The following is a 22,404-nucleotide window of genomic DNA, read 5'->3' as shown; positions in this document are numbered from 1 at the left end:
ACGCCGTTTTTGTTCCATGGCCAAACAATCCGATCATCACCCACACCCTCACCAATAGGAACTGCCAAGATTTTTTGGACATCTTGGGGATAGATGAGATGTGATATCTAATCTAAATTCCAAGAGTGACTATCCCAATCAATCAAGCAGCTGACCTTTTTAGGAGCATTCAGAGGGATAGAATCAATGACACATATTTTTTCATGATAAGCAGGAGGGAACCATCTATCCTCCCATATGTTTATTGAGTAGCCATTGATAACTTGCCAGCTTGAGCCATTCACAGTTAGATCTTTAGCTTCTAGCAAGCTAGATCACCCCTAAGAGGCTCGATATCCTTTGACAGCATGAAGGAAGTTTCCATTCGGGAAGTACCTAGCTTTTGTTACTCGGGCCCAAAGAGAGGAGGGATCCTGTATTAAACGCCAACATTATATGGCCAAGAGGGCAATATTGAACTTCTGCATATCTCTAAAGCCCATCCCACCATCATTTTTAGGCAATCCCAGATAGTCCCAGCTCTTCCAGTGCATCTTGGAACCCGTATCAGTTGATCCACACCAAAAATTCCCCAAAGCAGAATTTGTAACATCACAAATTCCTTTTGGGAATTTGAAACAAGACATAGGGAAGGCGGGTATAGCCATGGCCATCGATTTGATTAGTATTTCTCTTCCCGCCATTGACAACGGCCTCTGTTTCCAGCCATTAATTTTATTAGTAATTCTCTCCTTGATATACACCAGGGCCTCTTTTTTTAAACGGCCCTAAATAGTAGGTAATCCAAGGTAAGTCCTTGGGTTATCAACTACAACCATGCCTAGCAATTCGCACATCAGTCGCTGCATTTGACAGGGAGTGTTAGGAGAGAAGAATATACTTAATTTTTCATTGTTGTTCAGTTGACCAGAGGCTAAGCAATACTCCTTAAAAATTAGATTAAGCTGTTAGCAATTGTGGAGAGTAGCCATCAAGAAAAATAAAGCAACATCTACAAAAAATAGGCGATCCCTTACTGCCCTTGTTAGTCGGAGAGATAACACCTCACTGACAATTAGGAATAAGTGTAGGGATAAACGGTCCCTTTGCCTTAAACCTCTACTAGGAAGAAAGAAATTCCCCAGGTTCCCATTAAGAGCAATAGAGAACGAAACAGTGGTAACACAAGACATAATGAGATTCACCCATACTCTGTTGAAACCAAACATCAGTAGAGCAGCTTCTAGGAAATCTCACTCCACCCTGTCGTATGCCTTATTCATGTCCAATTTGAGGCCAAACTCATGATTGCCTCCTTTTTTCAATATGAGGTAATGGTGAGATTCAAGGGCCAATAGAATATTGTCTTGAATCTGTCGATCAAGGAAAAAAGCATTCTGGTTGAGAGAGATTAGTTGAGGTAACAAAAGCTTTAATTTGTTGGCCAATAGCTTCGACAGAATCTTATAAGAATTATTGCACAAACTTATAGGCCGGCAGTGAGTAGTGCATTTCGGTTTAGGAATCTTTGGAATCAGTACGATATGAGTTTGATTAAGGCTATTCAATCTCATGCGGCCCGCTCCAAAATCCTTCAAAGTATCATAAACCACTTCATTGACAATATTCCAATACTTTTGGTAGAAAAGACTTGGAAACCCATTCTGCCCCGGTGCTTTTAGAGCACCCAACTGGAAAGCTACCTCCCTAACTTCCTCAAGGGAGAAAGGGGCCAGAAGAGAGGCATTCATATCCTCTGTCACTATTGGGCTAACTCCCTTAAAATCTTCTTCCCAGTATCTTGGCCCCGAAGCAGTGAAGACGCGCTTGACTTGTGATTCAAATTCCCTTCGTATTTAACTTTCACTAGTAATCCAAACCTCGCTGTCATTTTGTATCCTTAGAATGCGGTTCCTCTGTCTTTTGTGCAAAGTTGACAAGTGGAAAAACCTAGAGCTAGAGTCACCAGTCTTCAGCCATTTAACTCTCTATCTTTGATGCCAATACTTCTCCTCTCTCAACCCTAGTTTTCCCAATTTACTAGATAAATCCTGTTATGCCTCCGAACTAGTAAAGGGGTGGCTGGTTTGTAGCTCCTCAAGTTGTAGTAAACAATTCTGTATTTCAGTCTTGTTACATTTCGGGAACTTCCCCTTGCTCCAAACGTTGAGGCGGTTTCGACATCTTTTGAAGTTTGTCAACAACTGGGAAACATTAGGAAGACTATCACACCTTTGCTAGCAATCTTTTATAATCTAATGGGAGTCAGCCTCATCTGCCCCATTAAAAGGAGACTGGGATTTGTTTTTAATAGGATTGGGTTGTGGTCCGATCCAATCCTGGGTAGGTGGGTAAGGCATGTTTCAGGCCAAGAAAACAACCAATGCTCACTCACTAGGGCTCTATACAATCTCTCCTGCAATACAACAATTTCCTCCTCCTTTCTAACCTAAGTAAACCTCTGTCCTTAAGGCCAATATCCAACAGATGATTTTTGTTTACAAAGGACTGTAGAAAAAGCCTACAATTAGTATGCCATGGAACCCCACCTTCCATCTCAGTTTGACAGACCAATTTATTTAAGTCCCCAATAACGAGCCGAGGAGAATTATCTCCTCGACCTTGATTATACCAAGACTCCCAGAAAGCAGCCTTCTCTGAATAGTAAGGAGGTCCATACATCCATGTGATTCAAACCTTTGCAGCTATATTAAGCACCGACTTCTGTATCAATAAAGTATTTTGAATGATCAAAACTATCGACGATAAAGTCCTCATTCCACCAAAGACTGAGCCCACCAGCCTTGTTTATAGGGTCAACGTTGAAACCGTTGTAGCCCCCCATTCTGTTTCTAATTCTATCAACAAAAACACTTCCCTGATGAGTTTCTAAAAGAAAAACAAAATTTGGATTGGGAGTGGGTAATCTCCTGTAGTTTCTGCTCTGTTAAGGACTTCCCCAAGCCCTGACAGTTCCAAGATAGGCATATCATTGAGACCTCGCAGCTGAGTTCGGCCAGCCACCACAGCCCGAAGGTGGGTGAGGTCCTCCGTACCGACAGTTTCAGAAATTTGTTGTTTCTTAATATCTCTCATTACTTGATCACTATCAGAAAGAGGACCTGAATTGTGTGGGTCCTCCGTCATATTCGACTCAGCAATCTGTCCAAACATGTCATTTTCAGGAAGAGAGCGGACCTTTCCTCTCCCTCCTTTTACTCTCCCTCTACATCTACCGCTTTCTCTACTTGTGGATAACCTTAGAGATTGGTTGTGGCTAACTTTAGCCTTTTTGTGGAGCATTTCTTGACTGTAACTTCAATCTTTGCTTTTGGGTGCCGTTTTCTCTTAATGGGGGTGTCCTAAGATAACTCCATCTTTCCCTCTATGTTTGATTGCAATTCTACCAACTCTATTGAGTCAAGTCTCTTAGTGCTTAGTCTTGGGCCCTTCAGAGAGTCAGTTGTACGGGGAATGGGGAACCCAGGGTTGGCAAATAGATTGTACTTACATAAGCATTTGCCAAACATAATTAGCTATAATGAGCCACGCTCATACTACCGCCAGCGGTACCAACAACCACCAATGGTGTGACCTACGGAAACACAGCCAAGCGGGCTATCACCTGAGCCCCGGCTCACCCCCGACGCACCGCCATGCGCAGCGCCAAGATCGCTTTGCTGAAGCATCAGAAACTAGGAACTGAAGCATATCAGTCCCACATCGAAAACAAGGAAGGGGTTAGCCTCTTCCCCACCTATAAAAGGTCTACTCCTCTCTCCTCATTAATTACGCATTTACTACTTATCTACTGTTATTTTGTCAACATAAATACATTGACTAACTTAGGCATCGGAGAATAGAAGACCGCCAACCGCGGTCTCCCTCTGACGCCCTTTGTATTTCATTCGATAGGTAACGGGAACAATAAGAATATCACAAGTAGCGGTTTGCCCCTCGAACCAGCTTTAACTAAGGTTTAGCTACTGTTGAATCTTAGACATTAACATAGATAATCCTCTTTTTTATTGAAAGCCCAGAGGGGTATACATTTTGGATAAGCCCAATTCCCAGCCCTTATCAACCCACTGAAGGCCCAAGATACACTCCCATTTCTGGAAAAAAAAAAAAAAAAAAACCCATGTGCATTAGATCCTACATGCTGGGTCTGTCCAAAGGCAACTTTGGTTTTTGTATCACAACTGTTGATAATGACTTCTCTCAGCTTGTAGGTGCAGGCATAGCAGTTACGTCCCTGTTAAGGATTTGGCAGTGAGCCCTTTGTGAGACGTCGCCCTCAGAAGATGCATTCTCCTTTAACTTGGAGACCCATTCAAATTTTCCGACATGTTGCTCCGGCGAAAAATCCATTTATTAGAATATAGGGATACTCCAGAGGGAGGGTGGCCTGAGTGAAGACAGGTTTTTGTGGAGGAGCTGCTACTAAGGAGTGGTCATAAACAACCCCCAACTTGATAAGAAGATGATGTTTTCTATGGCTACACAAGGATATCATATGGCCAAGCCGGCCACAATTGAAGCAGAGATTCTTCAAGTTTTCATATTGCAGCCTCACCTTTGCAACAGAAGAGTCAGGTTTTGGTAGCTGCACAAATGTTGCTAAGGGCTTCCTAGTATCGAAGTCGATCCATAATCTCATAAAGCCCCTATTACCAACCACTAGGGGGTCTTCAACTTCAATCACAGACCCAAGCAGATTCGCCAACTTATGGCCATTGTTGACAGAGATAAGGTCCAGAGGCACACCATGTGCCTTAATCCAGTTTACAACTCTATTGACCTCAATATCATCAATTGAAAGATAATGAGGTCAGTGTCGGACCGTGAAACAATACCCTTTGATGTTCCAAGGGCTGTCCTCGATAAATTTCTGAGCAAGTTTCTCATATCCGACTGTCAAACAGTAAGTGTTCTTCTTGACCCAGATAATCTGGATCTGACCAAGGGATTTCCAGATGCCCATATGCGTAGCCTTAACCCCACCTTGTCCAGGTTCTTCATCAACAATTAGTACTCCACATAAGTTGATGCCAGACTCAATATCCAAGAAATCTACACTATGTTCAAAGTTCAGAGTCATAGCTTCAATGATGCCTTCATCCCCGAAAGGGATTTCCTCTTGGGGAGAAGAAGACGATGCCATATTTGATGATGTATAAGAGAGACAAGCTCTTAAGAATATTCACAGAATGGGGATAAAGTCTTAACTCAGGAATGAGCAGGCTAATAAAGACACAATAAGTGTACTAGGAATCTCCAGACAAATAAAAGCAAACAGAAGTAATAATTCTGGACAGTAGAGAGTAGGTGAGTCATTACACAGGGTTCAGATTCTATCTCTTTTGTAGGAGCTTGATTCCAAAAGGAGAAGTACCAAAGCGCATAGAAGAATGCTCCCTTCTTGATAGACAAGGAGAGCTTCATCAGTTTCGCTAATGATTACAAAATGGAGAAAGTTGAGGGAGCTAAAAGACAACGTTGAGAAGAGCGGCAGTTCTCATCAATAGGATTTTCACAAATGGAGGAACATAGGAAGATTTCGCCGTAGTTACTCTTAAGTCCATTACAATTGTATTCGATATTTTGAAAATTGTACATGAACTATACCTCTCTATCTTATCGATAGTACCTGAATTTCATTTTTTGTCGCAACCGGTACTTGAACTCTTCGAGTTCTTTTGAAATGGTACCTAAGGCCACATTCGGTCACCGATCTAGTAAAAAATGACAAGTGAGGAGCACGTGTCTTATTCATCAAGGTTAAAATATGATAATTTGTACTAGTCATTAACTGTATCATGGCCTAAGCCAATATCTTCTCCTTCTCAATCTTTGATCTATGAAGCAAAAACCCAAAATTCTTATCTCAAAACAAACAATTAATGAACCCAAATACCAAACATGTGCCTAATAAATGAGACATGTGTGCCTCATGTATCATTTTTTGTTGTAGTAGTGAGTGAAGGTGGCTTTAGGTACCACTTCAAAAGAACTCGAAGAGTTTAGGTACTGAGTGTGACAAAAAATAAAGTTCATGTACCATCGATAAGATAGAGGTATAATTCAGGTACTATTTGTGATTTTTTCCCTTTATCTAATTCTAGCACTGCAGTGTTTCTGAAGCTGCTTCTAAAAGTACCTCCCAGTCAGCTTTTGCTTTTGGCTCTAAAAAGCCTTGGCTTAGTAAAAAAGTAGGTATTTTATGCTTGACCAAACATCTGCCAGAGACTGAACAAGAGACTCCGGCCAACCAGCTTTTGCTTTTGGCTCTAAAAAGCCTTGGCTTAGTAAAAAAGTAGGTATTTTCTGCTTGACCAAACTGGTGATGCTACAAGAGATTGAACACCCTTTGGGTGCCTGTCTCTTCGATCCCTTGATGGATCTCACTTATCTCTCTTTTCAACTAGGTTTTTTGGTTGATTTCTTGGGAGATGAAGGTCTTCTTGTTGGAAATGGTTTGAGTTCTATGGTTATAACTTTTGTTTCTGGAAATTTGACGGATGGGTACTTTGGAATCGCCGTCAAACCCCTCAACGATCTCTTGATCCAGTTGGAGTTTGCTTCTGGTAGCTCTGTTCTCCAGGGCGGCGGCGCTGCTGGTTCTTCATCGTTGACGGCAACTGTGTTGGCTAACCAAGATCGTGGGCTTGCCTAGTTTAGGCCCAATATGTTTGTTTCCTTCTTGTTTCGTTGGTGCCTTTGTTGTCTACTTATGTTTCAATCTGGGAGGCCTAGTTGTCTTTCTTGTGTAATAGTTTCTCTTTTTGAATATATTAGTTCTTGTTGATTGCCAAAAAAAAAACATCTGCAGGTGCTCTGCTTATAATTTAAGGAGTTTAGGCGAAACGCAACGTATAAGAATTTCAATTTTTTATTTAGTTATTTATTTATTATTATTATTTTACTGTAGCTTTTTTATGTCTTCTCATCCAACTTGAAATATGTTGCCTCATTGTTCGGAGAGAAAAACACAATGTTTGAATGTTATTTGGGTCACAGCAGATATGCCAGCCAATCGACCAAAAAAAGCAGATATGCCAGCCATGTTTTGTCTTATATCCTTATGCTACAAAGATTGACAGACTTGGGCCTTACAAAATGAAATTCCGAAAAGACGATTTTTTTTTTTAGGAGATTCCGAAAAGATGATTGAAATTTGCCTTTTATAGCCTAAATCTAAAGTTAAAAAGAAAATGAAAATTAGCTTGTTGCAACTTGGAGACTCAAACCCAGATGTCTTCAAACAAAGCTGTGTCTGCCAACTATGTTATGGCAAGCTTACGCTGAGTTATCACGTTAGATTATAGTTTAGATCATAACATGAGAAAGTGAAACTCATGTATGTATATCTAGGATGGAAAACGACTAGTCTAATAGTCGCTGACCAGTAATACGAATAGTTGTAGGTGAAACCAGCCAGCCACCCACTACTGACATCTTGATCAGTCATTCGTTTCTGTTTTGTTTGGGGAACTTGAATCCACCCCCTCCGGAAACCAGAATACAAAAGCTGGCAATTCTTCTGGTTGGTCTTCCAAACATATAACGTGTCCTCTGAGATTCATCTTGGTCTTCTTTTCAGCCATTCTCGCAGGATATTTTGCATGGAGAACAGTTTCTTCTTATCCAGAAACTGAAAACATCTTACAGCAGGCTTCTACCGATGAGAGTGTATCATCAAGAACAGATGAAGGATATAATTTCAGAATGGTATGCTTAATTTCTTCTATTGATTTTTCTGCAACCTTCTTTTTTCTTTTTCTTTTTTGCAGTAGACCTAAAGCTAAATTATTTACGTTTTGAATTCAGATGATGCAGAATGGCTTCCGGTATTCACTGACATGGGCGAGTGGGAGATACTAGTGGAGGAATATCCACAAGATGAAAGAAGAGAAAGTAACAAGCTGCTAATTCTCACTTCTTGTTTTCTTTCTTTTAATCAACGGATGCAAATCTTCTGGAATTCTTCGTTTCCTGATTCTATTTGTTTAGAAAGGAAGCCAATGGACTTCTACTTCCATGAAAACAGGCCTTATGTATTGGAAGACTGAACTTTTGCACATAACAAGTTGATGCAGATTTATTTTTCTTCTTTCAACTCTACTTTGACACCAAAAAATAAATATATAAATAAATAAAAACTAGGCGACATAAGTCCATATTCCTGATCTCAAAGAGCATGAATTCCCATTTTCGTCATAAACAAATAACCAGGTTACATGATTGTACTGTACTGCATTCATACAAACTTATGTACAGCAATTTTTTTTTTCCCTTTTGAAAAAAAAAAATGAATGATTGGGAGAAGTAAGAATATCCATAAAATAGTTACATTGAAGATGAAGCAGCAGATATGGTTTTAATTCAAATCACCTTGTAGCTTGATAGACATGTAGAGGAGTGTAAGAAGAGCACCTTGCGGAAGTGGTGCAAATCTTGCAAGATTGGAGCCAACCCACATGGCTACCACCACCAGAGCAACCATACTGCTGCTGGTTTTTCCACAAACCCAACTTGCAAAAGATAAACACAGAGTGAGCAAGATACCACCCCTCCCACCCAAGATCCATGCAATGACGTAACCAATCTTATATCCAGCATCCAACTTCCTATCAAACAAGGCCATCAAACTACTAAAAGTGAGAGACAAACGGGATCCAAACGTCTGCAATAAAAACAAAGATACAAAGGCAGATCTAAGCACTTCGCTGAAGGAACCTCTCTCCTGGGATGGCTCTCCTTCAGATGCTTCATCTGGTTTACCATATGATGTCTCTTCATTTACATTATAATGTTCCCACTGTCTCTCACGTTTAATCTTCTGCCTCACCTCAGCCCACTTATAGATCCTTACACCATCTTCGAATTCAGGACTGTAGTTCCGTTTTCCTCTATATTGTCTACCAGTCTCTTTCTGAAATTTAAGTTCTTGGTCATACTCAATCCTGGTTGCTTCATTAGATAGTATCTGTTTATAGGTACAAAACATGATGAGGTTCTCAGTCATTTCATCAACTAAAATATGAACAAAATGGGGAAATGAGGTTTACGAGTCATGAACAGCATTTCTATCATGAGTCCTGACCGAGTTCGTATTAACATCATCAGTCATAAAAACAAGAAATATCATAAGTAATGCTTTGACTCACTTTTTCCAGACTTCCAGGGAATTCAGAAAAATTCAGTTATGTGTTTGAAATTTACAGTTCTCAATTATTTTAAAATTCTAGCCATTTAAAGCAAGCTAGAATTAAAGACAAATGCGACCGAGAAAGGAAAGTCCTCAAGAGAGAAAATGAGATTTCTACCTTTTGTGGAAGCAGATATTTGTAAATTATGAAATGAAAAAAACAACTGCTAAGTAATGTGGAGATTTGATAACTTATTAGAGATGGATGAATAGAAGAGGTAATTTCGATTCGGAGAAGGAGAACTAGAATAAATATAGGGGTGAGAAGAGAGACTATAGCAAGGCAACAATAAATATATAGAAGCAAGATAAGAAAGATTCAAGACAATTTTTATTCAATCATTCAAGCATTCCACAATAAAGCAATGCCTCTATTTATAGAGACTAAAATAACTCTGGAACAACTAGCATAAGATCATTCCTAATAAACCTAGTTTTGACAAATACCAATAAGACCCTAACTTACCAATTTCTAAGACATCTTCCCTAAGATAATAAACCTTGGTAAGTTAGTAACTTACGCCAATTTTTATTGACGCCCAACAAAAGGACCGATATTTTATAGTATTCTGTATCATTAATACTGTAGGCGACTCAGAAAAGAAAAGTGAGGTGCTATTCAAACATTTCCAGCCTTTCAACCCTTACAAAGACAATGATGAAAAAGCAAAATAAATCAGTAAGCTCAAAGTTTATAAACTAATATATATTACATTCATTGCATTCATATTTAGTAACAAACAGAAAGCCTGGGCACATTCGATGTTTGTGCAACATGATAGGATTTGGGACTGAGACGTATGGGGTAGATTGGTTGAGACTTTTGAGAGAGTAAAAGAAAGAGACTGATCCAAAATTGACCAAACCATACTTGGTTCTTCTATTTATTGTTATGCACCTTCAACTTACTGGATATTGGAACACTCCGCATTGGTATGGTAACAAAAAGTTTCTTTATATCATACATTAGAGAAGAGAAAAGGTAAAGCATTAATTATAACTCACCTCATATGCTTGACGGATGCTCTTGAATACTTGTCCACCTTGAGAATCCTTGCTAACGTCAGGATGATACTGCAATAAATCTTATCGATTGTTAGGGGCTCTCTAAGAAACTTGGTATTTGCCACGAATGCAGAAGAGAAGAAAATTTAAAAAAAAAAAATGTATCCACAAATCCAAGTATGCCTAGCAGAGGAGTTGTGAGCACCACAAAGGCATGACAAGTCCTCCGCCATAGTCAGAAGAAATTGTGTAGTCTGAGGGGGAGAGAGAGAGAGAGAGTACCTTGCGAGCGAGAAGGCGATAAGCCCTCTTGATATCGGCGGAGGTGGCATAGCGTGTAAGGCCCAGAACACCGTAGTGATTCTGGTGGCCGCCGTTTACTGATGATGATGCCGTAATCCGCCGACCTCTGCCTCCTCCTCTTCCTCTTCCTCTTCCTATGGGACATGGTTGTATCGAATTACTGAAACTCAAGGCGCCACCGATGGGTATGCATCCCACCAGGACCTGCCCTACCATCTGCAAATGCTACTGCCCTGCCCTCCTCTTCTATTTTGCCCCCAAATTAACGGCCCCGTTGTTCCAAAATTCCAACTCTTGTGGTCCTCTTTTTCGATTTAATATTTGACATCTCCACTATTTCTCTTTTGTTTTCTTATTCAAGACCTACAGAGAGCAAGTTCAGCGGTCTCAATTTTTAACTGGTCTCCGTGTCATCAAAGTGACTTGGGTCACCAAGTGGACCAAATCCACTGTCTACCGATAAGATCAAGTTCACCCGTTAGGTCAATAGGTCACCGAGTTACTGGGTCAAGACACTGTTCACTGCCACTGAATATGTATTTTTACTCGTTTTGTTTCTTGACCGGTCAGTTTATTGAATATTTTATTAATTTATTTATTATAAAATTAAAATATATTTGATGTAAATAGATAGTAGCGACCTACCAACAAAATCATTAATTATTTTAGATGAATAAAAGAAGTCATTTTGAATTTATTTTTTTTATAGGTGTTTTAGGAAATCAGAAATTGAGAGAAAATTGCTGTGTATTCTCATTGATAATAGAGACCTCTTTATATAGAGGATTACAATGCATAGAATCTGAATCATACAAGGAAAGGTAATCATACATTGAATAGGAATATCTAGATCCTTCTAAACCCTATTACCAGTTTACCACTAGGTCAAGTAACCTAGAGTTTGGGCCAAACAGAAAATAGAGATTCACTTGAACACTACTCCCTCTTGTGTTGCCCAAACGCGGTGCTTCTCTCGTTGCCTTGCTAAAAACCTTGCCGAGTAACAAAAACTCAGTGGGACAAAAATAACCTCGATCGAAGGGGGAAAAGAGCGCAACACACCCTTCACACTTCGAGACAAACATGTAGACATCTCCCCCTGATGTCTGCGCCTCCCCCTGATGACTACGATCATGGATGTTCAGATAATTTTCGCAAATCAATTCTTGCCACACGTCTCTCGAATGTGGATTTGGGCAATGACTTAGTAAACAAGTCTGCCACATTGTCCTCAGATCGAACCTGGTTTACTTTGATCTTGAGGAGCTTCTGTTGTTGCTGATTGTAGAAGAATTTAGGCGATATGTGCTTGGTGTTGTCGCCTTTGATGTAGCCTTGCTTCATTTGTTTAATGCAAGCAGCATTATCCTCATAAATGCTCGTTGGCTTATCTGTGGTAGACTCCATACCACAATTGCTTCGAACATACGTAACTATGGATCGAAGCCATATACAATCACGAACTGCTTTGTGAAGAGCAATAATCTCTACATGATTCGAAGAGGTAGCGACTAAAGTCTGCTTTGTAGACTTCCAAGATATCGCGGTCTTTCCCATAGTGAATACATAATCAGTTTGGGAGCGACCTTTATGTGGGTCAGAGAGGTACCCAGCATCAGCAAAACCTTCCAAAAACACTTATATCTTTTTGGGATGGGGAGAATGAACGCAATCCAACATGTGTGGCGTCCCTGGCACTTGATGGGTCCGAATCCATCGTCTCTCTGTAGGGATAGAACAAGCCCATATCAATTGTACCACTTAGGTATCGAAATATATCTTTAACACCAGTCAAATGGCTTCATGTTGGCGCAGAGCTATATCTAGCTAGCAAGTTCACAGCGAATGAGATGTCCAGTCTTGTGCATTGTGCTAAGTACAATAATGTGCATATTTGACTTAGGTAAGGCACTTCTGCCTCTAACACTTCTTCATCGTCATCTTTTTGGACGAAATGGATCCTTCTTTGGATCAAGACTACGGACGACCATTGGGGTGTCAGTGTTGAAACGCCTAAGCATCTTTTGGGTATAAGCTGATTGATGAATCAGGATACCATCTCTACGGTGCTCAAGTTCCAAACCGAGGCAAAAACGTGTTTTCCCAAGATCTTTCATCTCAAACTTGGATTTCAAGTGTTCAGCGGTTTCCCTTAACTCTTTAAGGGTGCCAATTATATTCATGTCATCGACATAAACTGCTATTATTGCAAATCCAGAACTTGTCCTTTTTATGAACACACATGGCCATAGTTCATTGTTGACATATCCCTTTATCCCTTACCAATCAAGTAGTCACTTAGACGGTTATACCACATCCGTACGTTTCAATCCATATAGTGAGCGTTTCAACCTTATAGCAAACGCGCTCCGTGGTTTAGAGCCACTTGATTTGGGTAACTGAAGTCCATCAGGAACCTTCATGCATATTCTGTATCTAGATCCTCATATAGATACTCAGTAACCACATCCATAAGCTGTATGTTCAGTTTTTTGGAAACTACCAAACTGACAAGGTAGCGGAACGTTATGAAGTCCATTATGGGAAAATAGGACTCCTCGTAGTCGATTACAGGGCGTTGTGAGAAGCCTTGCACCACAAGGCGATCTTTGTACATTACAATCTTGTTTCTCTCATTACGCTTTCTAACGAATACTCATTTGTGACCAACTGGTTTGGTGTTGGGCGGTATTAGTACAACTTTGCCAAATACCTTTCTTTTCGCTAGAGAATCAAGTTCTGCCTGGATCGCATCTTTCCATTTTGGCCAGTCAGCTCTACGTTGGCATTCATCAACGGAGCGTGGTTCAATGTCATCAGTCTCAATAATCTCATGCGCCACTGAATAAGCGAATACATCATCAATGATGATGGAGTTTCTTTACCATGTCCCATGTACACTAGTGTAATTTATAGAGATCTCTACGTTCTCAGGGATAGGTTCTGACATTAAGGAGTCCCCCAATGATGTCTCTTGGACATAACCATAATCTGGAACATTCTCATGGGACAGATTTTGAGTATCGATGATCAAAGGATTTGTTTGTGTCTCATTCGCTGTCTTTCTAGGGTAAGTATCCTTCTAACCAATTGGTCTACCATGCTTCCTTGCAGGACCTGGGGCCATAGACGCCACATCATGGCCATTCTAGGCAATGGCGCCATCTCCTGGTGTCACAGGAGTGGCGTTATGTCCAATATTCAGGACATTGATCCTTGCAGGTATGTGTGATCTCGTCACTTTGGCAACATCAGAAAACGCATCAGGCAGAGTATCTGCTACGTTCTGGAGCTCAATTATTTGTCGTACTTCAAGTTCAGAATGTGTGGTACGGGGATCGAGATGAGACATAGTGGGGACAAACCACAACAATTCTTGTCGTTCCTGTTGAACATCTGTGTTCTTATCTCCCTCTAACGACGGGAAGACTGTCTCATCAAAGTGACAATCCACAAATCTAGCAGTAAAGAGATCGCTTGTCAAGGGTTCAAGGTAGCGGACGATAGTTGGAGATCCATAGCCAACATAGATGCCTATTCGTCGTTGTGGACCCATCTTGGTACGTTGTGGCGGCATAATAGGCACATAAATAGCACACCCAAAAATGCATAAGTGCGAGATATCAGGCTCGTACCCAGTCACTAGCTGTAACACAGAGTAAGATTGGGTTGCAGTGGATCGTAGACGAATTAGCATCGCTGCATGCAATATTGCATATCCCCAAGCATAAACACAGGGGGATTGGTGCGCATAACCAATGTCCTTGCTATCATCTGTAGTCGTTTGATAGCAGCTTCTGAGAGACCATTTTGGGTATAATGCTTCAGCTCATACAACACCATTATCGGTCGCCCAACTCTCAACAAGCTAAAATGCATCATCGCCGGGTACATGTTACTCATGAAGTTCCCGACACCCAACGGCACCGGGTCTGTCAGGGGAAGTCAGTCAATTGCACAAGAGTGTTACTCAACGACGTTGTCAAGGTCAAGAGGCAGCCACAAAATTTTAAAAGTAGCTAATACACCACAGTTGACCGACAAAATCGATGACCCCATAGATGACAAAGAAAAATACTACAAAAAAGAGCCCGTAAACCCAGAGACGTCACTCCGTGTCGTATGCATCTCCGACGAGCACCCAGAGAGAACTATTCGTATCAGAGCCCAACTCTCCCCCGAGATAGCTGCTCCCAGTTTCTCAAAGAGAACGCTGCAGTCTTTGCATGGTCGTACGCCAACATGCCAGGAATCTCTCCCGACATAATTCAACACAAACTCAGCATCAAGCCATCATTTTATCCCGTCAAGCAAAAGCGACGAGCATTTGACGAAGAGAGATATCGGGCCATCAGGGAAGAAGTAACCAAGTTGCGCAACATAGACTTCATTCGTCAGGTTCATTACCCACAATGGATCTCCAACGTGGTGATGGTAAAGAAACCTAAAGGGAAGTGGCGGATGTGTGTCGACTTCAAAGGTTTGAACGCTACCTCGCATTGACCAATTGGTTGACGCAACGGCAGGACATGAGTTACTTAGTATGATATATGGATGCCTTTTCTGGCTACAACCAGATAAAGATGCACCCCGGCGACCAGGAGCACACAACATTCACCACCGACAAGGTTTATATTGCTACAATGTCATGCCCTTTGGCCTCAAAAATGCCGGAGCCACATACTAACGGTTGATGAACGCAATGTTTGCGGAACACTTGGCTAAGATCATTGAGGTATATGTCGATGACATGCTTGTCAAAAGCGTAAAGGCCAGTGGTCATGTGGCCAACCTCCGCATCATCTTTGCCATTTTGTTAGCATATGGGATGCACCTGAATAGGGGAAAATGTTTCTTTGGCATAACCGCCAGCAAGTTCCTCGGATATATAGTCAGTAAGTGGGGAATAGAGGCTAACCCCGACAAAGTACAGGCAGTCATAAACATGAAATCTCCAGAGAAAAAAGTTGAGGTACAGAGTCTACAGGGAAAGTTAACAGCTCTTTTCCTGTTCATCTCCAGGCTAACCGACAAATGCCTACCCTTCCTCAAGGCAATGAGACAGTCTCATTGCAAAGTGGTAGATTGGACGCCTGATTGTGAGGCAGCGTTTCAAAATCTCAAGGAATATTTGGCCTCTGTTCCGCTACTCTCAACTCCGGTACCAAGCAAATGCTATACATCTACCTAGCAGTGTCCAAGACCGCCATTAGCTGTGCAATTGTCCTGAGTGAGGCAACAGAAGAATTGCCGATATTCTATGCCAGTAGAGGCATGAACGGAGTGGAAACAAGATACCCGCCACTTAAGCAACTGACATTAACACTCATAATGGCCGCCAGGAGATTGCATCAATATTTCCAAGCACATACAATCCATGTTCTCACAAATCAACCGCTAAAGCAAGTTCTCCAAAGTCCGGAACACTCAGGACACCTTAGCAAATGGTCAATAGAACTCAACGAGTTCGACATCGATTACAGGCCAAGAACCGCCATCAGGGGCCAGGCTGTTGCTGACTTCATAGCACAATTAACGGAACCACAGCTTGAACATACCACAGATGTAATGTCGGAGGACGACATTCAGCAACCTGAAGCCGCACAGGTGAAGACACAATCATAATGGGATCTCTATGTAGACGGTTCCGCGTGCTCAAAGGCTTGTGGTGCCGGTATAATCCTCACAGGACTAGGAGGACTTAATGCAGAGTACGCCCTAAAGTTCAACTTCAAGGCCTCGAACAATATGGCGGAATACGAAGCACTTATCGCAGGGTTATTATTAGCCATTGAATGTGGAGCAGAAAGTGTCAACATCTTTAGTGATTCACAGCTCGTGGTCAATCAAGTCAACGACATTTTTCAAGTCAAGGACAAACAACTGGCCGCATACCTAGGGTACGCCAAGACACTACTCAGCAAGTTCAGTTTCTTCAACATCACGCAAATACCCCTTGAAAAGAATGCTAAAGCCGACTCCCTAGCTAGCACGCCTGGCAACAGCTCAACCACATCAAAGTCCCGCAGACACTAGGGTGGAGACCCTTGAAAAGCCTAGCAACACAAAAACTCTGGCAGAAATCTACACCATCGAGGTAAGCCCAAATTGGATGGATGAGATACTCAATTACAAACGTGATGGAACATTGCCATCCGACAAAGTCGAAGCAAGACGACTGGTACGAAGGGCAACACGATACAACATTCAAAGCGCCAAACTCTACCCCCAAGGGTTCACACATCCCAACTTAAAGTGTTTAACGCCAGAAGAGGGAAAACAAGTCCTAGCAAAAATACACGCGGGAGAGTGCGGCAATCACTCAGGAGCTGGATCATTAGCCAACCGCACCATGCGCCAAGGATTTTTTGGCTGACATTGGGAGATGACGCCAAAGAAACATCAAGATCATGTCACAAATGTCAGCAATACGCAGACCTGCCACATGCACCAGCAGAACCGTTATCCATCATCATTGCACCCTGGATTCACTCCATGTGGGGGCTAGACATTGTTGGAAAACTCCCAACCACCAAAGGTCAGTTCAAATACATAATCGTGGCCATCGATTACGACAGCAAGTGCATCGAGGCTGAACCTTTAACGGCCATCACAACCACTAAAGTCCACCATTTATTATGGAAAAATATCTACTGTCGTTATGGAGTGCCCGATACAATCATTACCGATAACGGAACGCAATTCAACAACGAAGAACTCATCAGCTTCACTGCCAAACTAGGCACCAAGATGCGTTTTGCTTCAGTGGCACACCCCCAGACCAGTGGCCAGGTGGAGTCCGCCAACAAAATCATCAAGAAGCTACTAAAAAAGAAATTGGAAGACAAAAAAGGCTTATGGGCTAAGAAGCTCCCGAAAGTTCTTTGGGCCATCCGAACAACGCCAACATCCACCAACGGCGAAACTCCATTTTGCATGATGTTTGGCACAGAAGCAGTCCTCCCCATTGAGGTAATCCAACCAACAGCTAGGATTGACGGGCATGACGCCACAACAAACATTGCCGGCGTCAACCTCGACAAAGATTTATTGGAGGAAAAACGAGACAAAGCCCACCTGCACAACTTACAAAACAAACGGCGGGTGTCGCATTTTTACAACAATCGTGTGAAGGCCAGAAACCTACAACTTGGCAACTGAGTCATGAAAGAAGTCATACCACAGCCAAAAGCACTTCGTCCAACTTGGGAGGGACCTTATCAAATCATAGAAGTGGTGAGCCCCGGCACATTTTACTTAAAAAGCAAGGAAGACGTCATGTCCACTCACCCGTGGAACACTCAACACCTCCGCTACTACTATAAGTAGCGCCGCAACATGCCCACGAGCATCTTTACTTAGCTAATTTTTGCAAAATTTAGCTAAGAAAAGCTACCCTACGGGTACATATTTTTGTAAGAAGCTGGGTCCGCCCAGTTGTCAATGAAACGAGGAATTATTCAAACCATTGTCCCACACATGCAAAAAAAAACAAAACAAAACAAAACAAAAATATCAAGTCTGGCTAAGCCAACACCTTTGCTCCTTAGGACAAGGGCGATATACATACATTTAACGAGCCAATCTTAATCCCTTTCATGTTTCATTGACGTTCAAAAATATTTCTGCCACAACCCCAAGGGATTTAGCGGACAAACATCCATCACAACAAAAGTACTATTTTGCTTACAAAAATGTGGCAAAAACGCCACAATACTAGGAAAAGCAATTACATTAAAAATTCCTTATCAACATATCCTAATCTTGACCGGTGGACCCCGAAACACGATCACCACTGCGGAGTTTCTCCTCAGGTGGACGAGAGCCCATTTTTCTCTTCTTAGCTTTACTTGTCGACGTTGGAGTCTTAGGATTACCATCAGACTGCGTGCCATCTTCTCCAGAAGAACCACTCTCTTCGCTACCATCAAAAAAGCCATTTTCTGAGGAACCGCCATCTTCATATCCCACAACATCCTCAATGGCGACATCCTCGCCAAGGGTCAACTTTGGAGGGGCTTGATCAGCTAGTATCTTGTCAAAGTTCAAGTAGCCGCTATCTTTGAGCTCTTTAAAGTTGGCGGCCGCACCTTGTTTACCAGCATCCGTCAGAAGTGCCTTGAACTCTGTTGATTTCTTAAAAGCATCAACCGCCTCCAGGTGCACCATCTCCTTCTCGTCCTCCGCCAGCTTGGCCATCTCTTCCTGCCTAGCCGACTGGAAGTCCGCCAACTCTTTCTCTTTGGCTGTAAGCGCCTCTTGCAACTGAGCGATAGTATCTTCTCTCTCAATTTTCTCCTTCTTCAAGACTGCCAGCTTAGCATTAAGGTTGGCAATATTGGCGGTATCGACCATGGTCTTATCCACAGCACACTTGAACTTCTCTTTGACGTCTAGAAGAGTACAGTCAAGCTTGGAAATGTCCCCAGCAGTGGACTTATTCTTCTCCCTCTCGGCTGCCAAGTCACGTTGTGCCTGCAGAAGTTCTTCTTTCAGTTTACGTTCCTCCGCCGAACCCTGGTGAAGGTAGAGCTCATAGGCACCCTTCAAAATCAGATCCAGGGATTTCTCCAGCTTTGACGACGCCGCTGGCCGAGGAACTCTCCCCTCACAACCAAAACCAATGCGCTCACAGACCTTGTGTAGAAAGGCATGTTGATTGGCGGGTGCACTTTGCACTAATCCTACGACAGGGTTGTCAGAGACAAATTTTCCTCCGACATCTCTATGGCCAGCCGCAACATGTTTTTCTGCCACATACTTCTCTCCAACCTTCATCTTCTTCGAGGGCTCTGAATGTGGCGACCCGGAGACCGGATTACCACAGCGCCGCCTCTCCAAGGAACCCTACACCCGCGACACTTGGAGTAATTGTTTTGGGCCTAGAATTCCTCAAAGAGACAAGGCCTTTAGGTTGGAAAACAAGAAATCTATAAGCCCGAAATTTTTGGGCTTGTATAGTGGGCTTAGCTTGTAATCACAAGATTACGAACTAGGCGAGGAAGAGGAAAGGAAGGTGGTGTTGTGTTGAGTTTTAGAACCTATGTCAATTTTTAGTTCTTAGCCCAAGTTTGCATTAAGTTCATTGAATGGTAAGTTACGTGAGTCTTCTAGGTCTAGCCCACTAGGACCTAAACTCAAATGGAGGTTCTAACCCTAGGGTTCCACTTTGGTGGTAAGCAATCACACACATCATCAACCATACATAACGTTACAAAAATTTAACAAAATCAAACAAGCCAAATAAAATAAACTTTAAACAAAACAAATTTTGGCTTCCAAAGATTATCCTCCGTACCCAAGCTTCGACAACAACAGCCTGCAAAACAAACTAAAGAAGGGGTTAGGCTCCTACATCCAGTCATTGCCCATGCCCGCCCCCATATCTAAGTTTAAAAACAAGAGTTATCGTTTTGAATAAAAGAAGTAGATAAAAACCGGTTGGCGCTTCCACGTGATCGTCACCACGTAACTACAATCCCACGGCAATTGATCATCTTTCACAATTCCATCACAACCGTCCATCTAGCCAATCACTTTTCGGAATTCAATAATCACAAGGCTAGAGACAAAGGGGAGATAACAAGGGCATGGTGCACACTGCCCACCACCGGTGGCTCAAGGAGGAACTGACCTCTCCTTACATCCCCATCAATTGCCAACACATCAATCCAATCCACACAAACCATTTCAAGTTGTGAAAATAGATAATTTCCAAAACATGCAAGAGGCCTCATATAAAACATAGTATATGCAAGAAAAGCATAGATAGAGTTAAAGGCATCCCCTACCTGGAACTTGAGCTTTCTCTTGCAGCACTTGGCCTCAATGCAACCTTGTAGCAACCACCAACTTCACAAGATTCCACCACAGTATCGTGCCTAGATCAATAAGCGACGTTAATAACGATAAACTAGGTTAGCTATTCACTCTCAATACTCTTCGAAGAAAACCTTTCCTTTAACCTAATTACTAACTAATAACCAGACCATTAGGGCTCTAAGGGAGAGTTGGTTTTTCAAGAGAAAGTGGCAAAAACACCTTTAGAAGACAAATTGTCAAAAGCTGGAAACAGAGTTTAAGTAGGAACTGTTAAGGGCCAAGGAAGAGTGTCCAAAATACTTGAGGTGATTCTTGGAAAATTTTGAAAAGAAGATGGTTTAACAACCAACTCAATAAGAATGAAATGGTTATAGAATTTTGAGTGAAGCCATGTGAAGAGTAAAGGTTTCAGAAGCTAAAGTAAAACAATGTGCAGGTTTTCTCCAGAAATAACAGCTTTTGTCTACCTATTTCAAAATTTCATAACTAATTCTAGAAAAATGCTTTTAGGGTGATTCAAATTCTGGAATGTTCATATATGTGTTTCTATCTTTCTCCAGAAGGACCTGATCCCAAATTATCAATGGTTCAGCTCCAGTTTTGAAAGAAATGAAGCTGGGTCAGAGTATACTGGAAACTGAAAACTGCAGAAATTGGTTCTTTTGTGTAAAGCTCGTTTGGTACCCAAAATGGCTGGTTAAGTAGACTCTAAGACACCTATAGAAAGTATCTAAAGCTTCTAAAGGCTTAAAGTCTCAGTCACCCTTCAATACTATAAGGGGAAGCTCTTGTAGCTCATAACATGATGTTGTGAAGACATGGTGTTTGGACAACAGTAACACAAATAAACTCTTTGATCAAGCACGATTTCAATGTTCAAAATAACCATGTTCTAGCACAAATCCAACACACTTAAGAGGCATGTCTAATGCTCCTAATGATCTATAGCTCAGGTTACTTTCTAATACTATATGGGCAGGTGTTGTAGCTCGATGACATAATGCATTGAAACATGATATTTGGACAGCTACAAACAACAAATAACCTTTGAACCAAATACGATTCTAATACTCAAGGTGTAGCCATGACCTAGCAGAATCCCTAGACATTAGAATGGATGACAAATCAAAATTAAGGCAGCAAGATACCAACAACAGCAGTGACAAGTTCATAATCTTCAAGGATTCGTAATAACAACCAAAAATATATAGAGTTTTATGGAAAAGATGATACTCACCAAAGACTAATCAAAAAGGTGAGTTTCTCTTGAGGATTTCAACAGGAAAGAGAGCTGAGGGAGCTGATTGGATCGAGTCCAGCCGCAGGCCAAGAAGTTCGCTCAATCTCGAACATGCAAAGTGCAATAGAAACTTCTCAATATGTGGAATAGTTGTTTTGAACGTATGGAGCCTAAAAATTGAAGAAAGAAAGGGGAACTTGATGGTTCCAGAATCTTACCAAGTGTTTGTATCAGTCTCAAGTAAGATGTGAGGGATTCGGGTAGAGCAAGAGAGGAAATTCAAGCAGAAATCCGGAACAGGCTTGTTTCAGAACAGCTTCCGCTTCGAGGGGTGTACAGGACTCAAATAGACTCCAATGGAGCTGAAATTTTGAGGCTAGATAGAAGAGACATAGACGAACAACTTTGGTGAAGAAAATTTTTTGATCGGAGGTCCCTAATTAGGAGTTTCTAGGCACGAAAACACACTGATGTGTCCAGGGACGAGAGGAAAGGTGAGAAGAAAAGGGTGAATGACGATTTATGGCCTGGGTTCTCCCTTTTGAAGGTCTGAGATGATGTTCTTGGAGGAGTTACCATATGCATGCTGGCAACGTGGAAGGGTGGAGCTGAACGAGGTTCCTTTCTCTCAGCCCAATTCTGACGTGAACAAGAAAAGAGGAAAAGCTCTTTGCGTGTGAAAGAGAAGGCTCAGCTTGGGCAGATAAATTTGGGTTAAAACAAGAAGTGGTAAAAACCAAAGTGATGGAGAAAAATAAAAGTAAAATAAGTAAATGCAAGTAAACTCAAATTAAGGTGTTGGCAAGACCAAATAAGGATTGGGTCTCACCAAGCTTGTATTTGG

At 41.8% G+C, this 22,404-nt stretch overlaps 1 protein-coding gene and 1 long non-coding RNA gene across 3 annotated transcripts; both read right to left on the bottom strand.

Annotated features, from left to right (window-relative positions):
• Window positions 1–8,164: 8,164 nt before the first annotated feature.
• LOC112194931 lies at window positions 8,165–10,827 on the bottom strand. Its single transcript, XM_024335192.2, has 3 exons — window positions 10,478–10,827; window positions 10,196–10,264; window positions 8,165–8,968 (listed from the first exon to the last, which is right to left on the bottom strand). The coding sequence occupies exons 1-3, from the start codon at window positions 10,712–10,714 to the stop codon at window positions 8,360–8,362; spliced, it is 915 nt and encodes a 304-aa protein (XP_024190960.1). The 5' UTR covers window positions 10,715–10,827; the 3' UTR covers window positions 8,165–8,359.
• Window positions 10,828–19,301: 8,474 nt separating this feature from the next.
• On the bottom strand, window positions 19,302–22,167 carry LOC112191449. Of its 2 annotated transcripts, XR_002932951.2 has the most exons (4): window positions 21,779–22,167; window positions 21,558–21,664; window positions 20,290–20,379; window positions 19,302–19,829 (listed from the first exon to the last, which is right to left on the bottom strand). It is a non-coding gene; the product is annotated as an uncharacterized LOC112191449 (long non-coding RNA). The 2 variants fall into 2 exon arrangements; XR_005807723.1 differs by having other exon boundaries at window positions 21,558–22,167.
• Between the last annotated feature and the right edge of the window lie 237 nt (window positions 22,168–22,404).

This window comes from Rosa chinensis, chromosome 3 (genome assembly GCF_002994745.2).
Source record: "Rosa chinensis cultivar Old Blush chromosome 3, RchiOBHm-V2, whole genome shotgun sequence".
Classification (NCBI taxonomy): domain Eukaryota; kingdom Viridiplantae; phylum Streptophyta; class Magnoliopsida; order Rosales; family Rosaceae; genus Rosa; species Rosa chinensis.
Note: the sequence above shows the minus strand (reverse complement) of the source record. Positions and strands in the feature narration are given on the sequence as shown.

Bases quoted from the DNA above. Each gene is read 5' to 3' on its own strand.
- LOC112194931 (XM_024335192.2), bottom strand. From the start codon at position 10,714: ATGGTAGGGCAGGTCCTGGTGGGATGCATACCCATCGGTGGCGCCTTG. The intron at 10,265-10,477 runs GTACTCTCTCTC...GATTTATTGCAG, and splicing joins ATCGCCTTCTCGCTCGCAAG to TATCATCCTGACGTTAGCAA. The intron at 8,969-10,195 runs GTGAGTTATAAT...ACCTATAAACAG, and splicing joins GCATCCGTCAAGCATATGAG to ATACTATCTAATGAAGCAAC.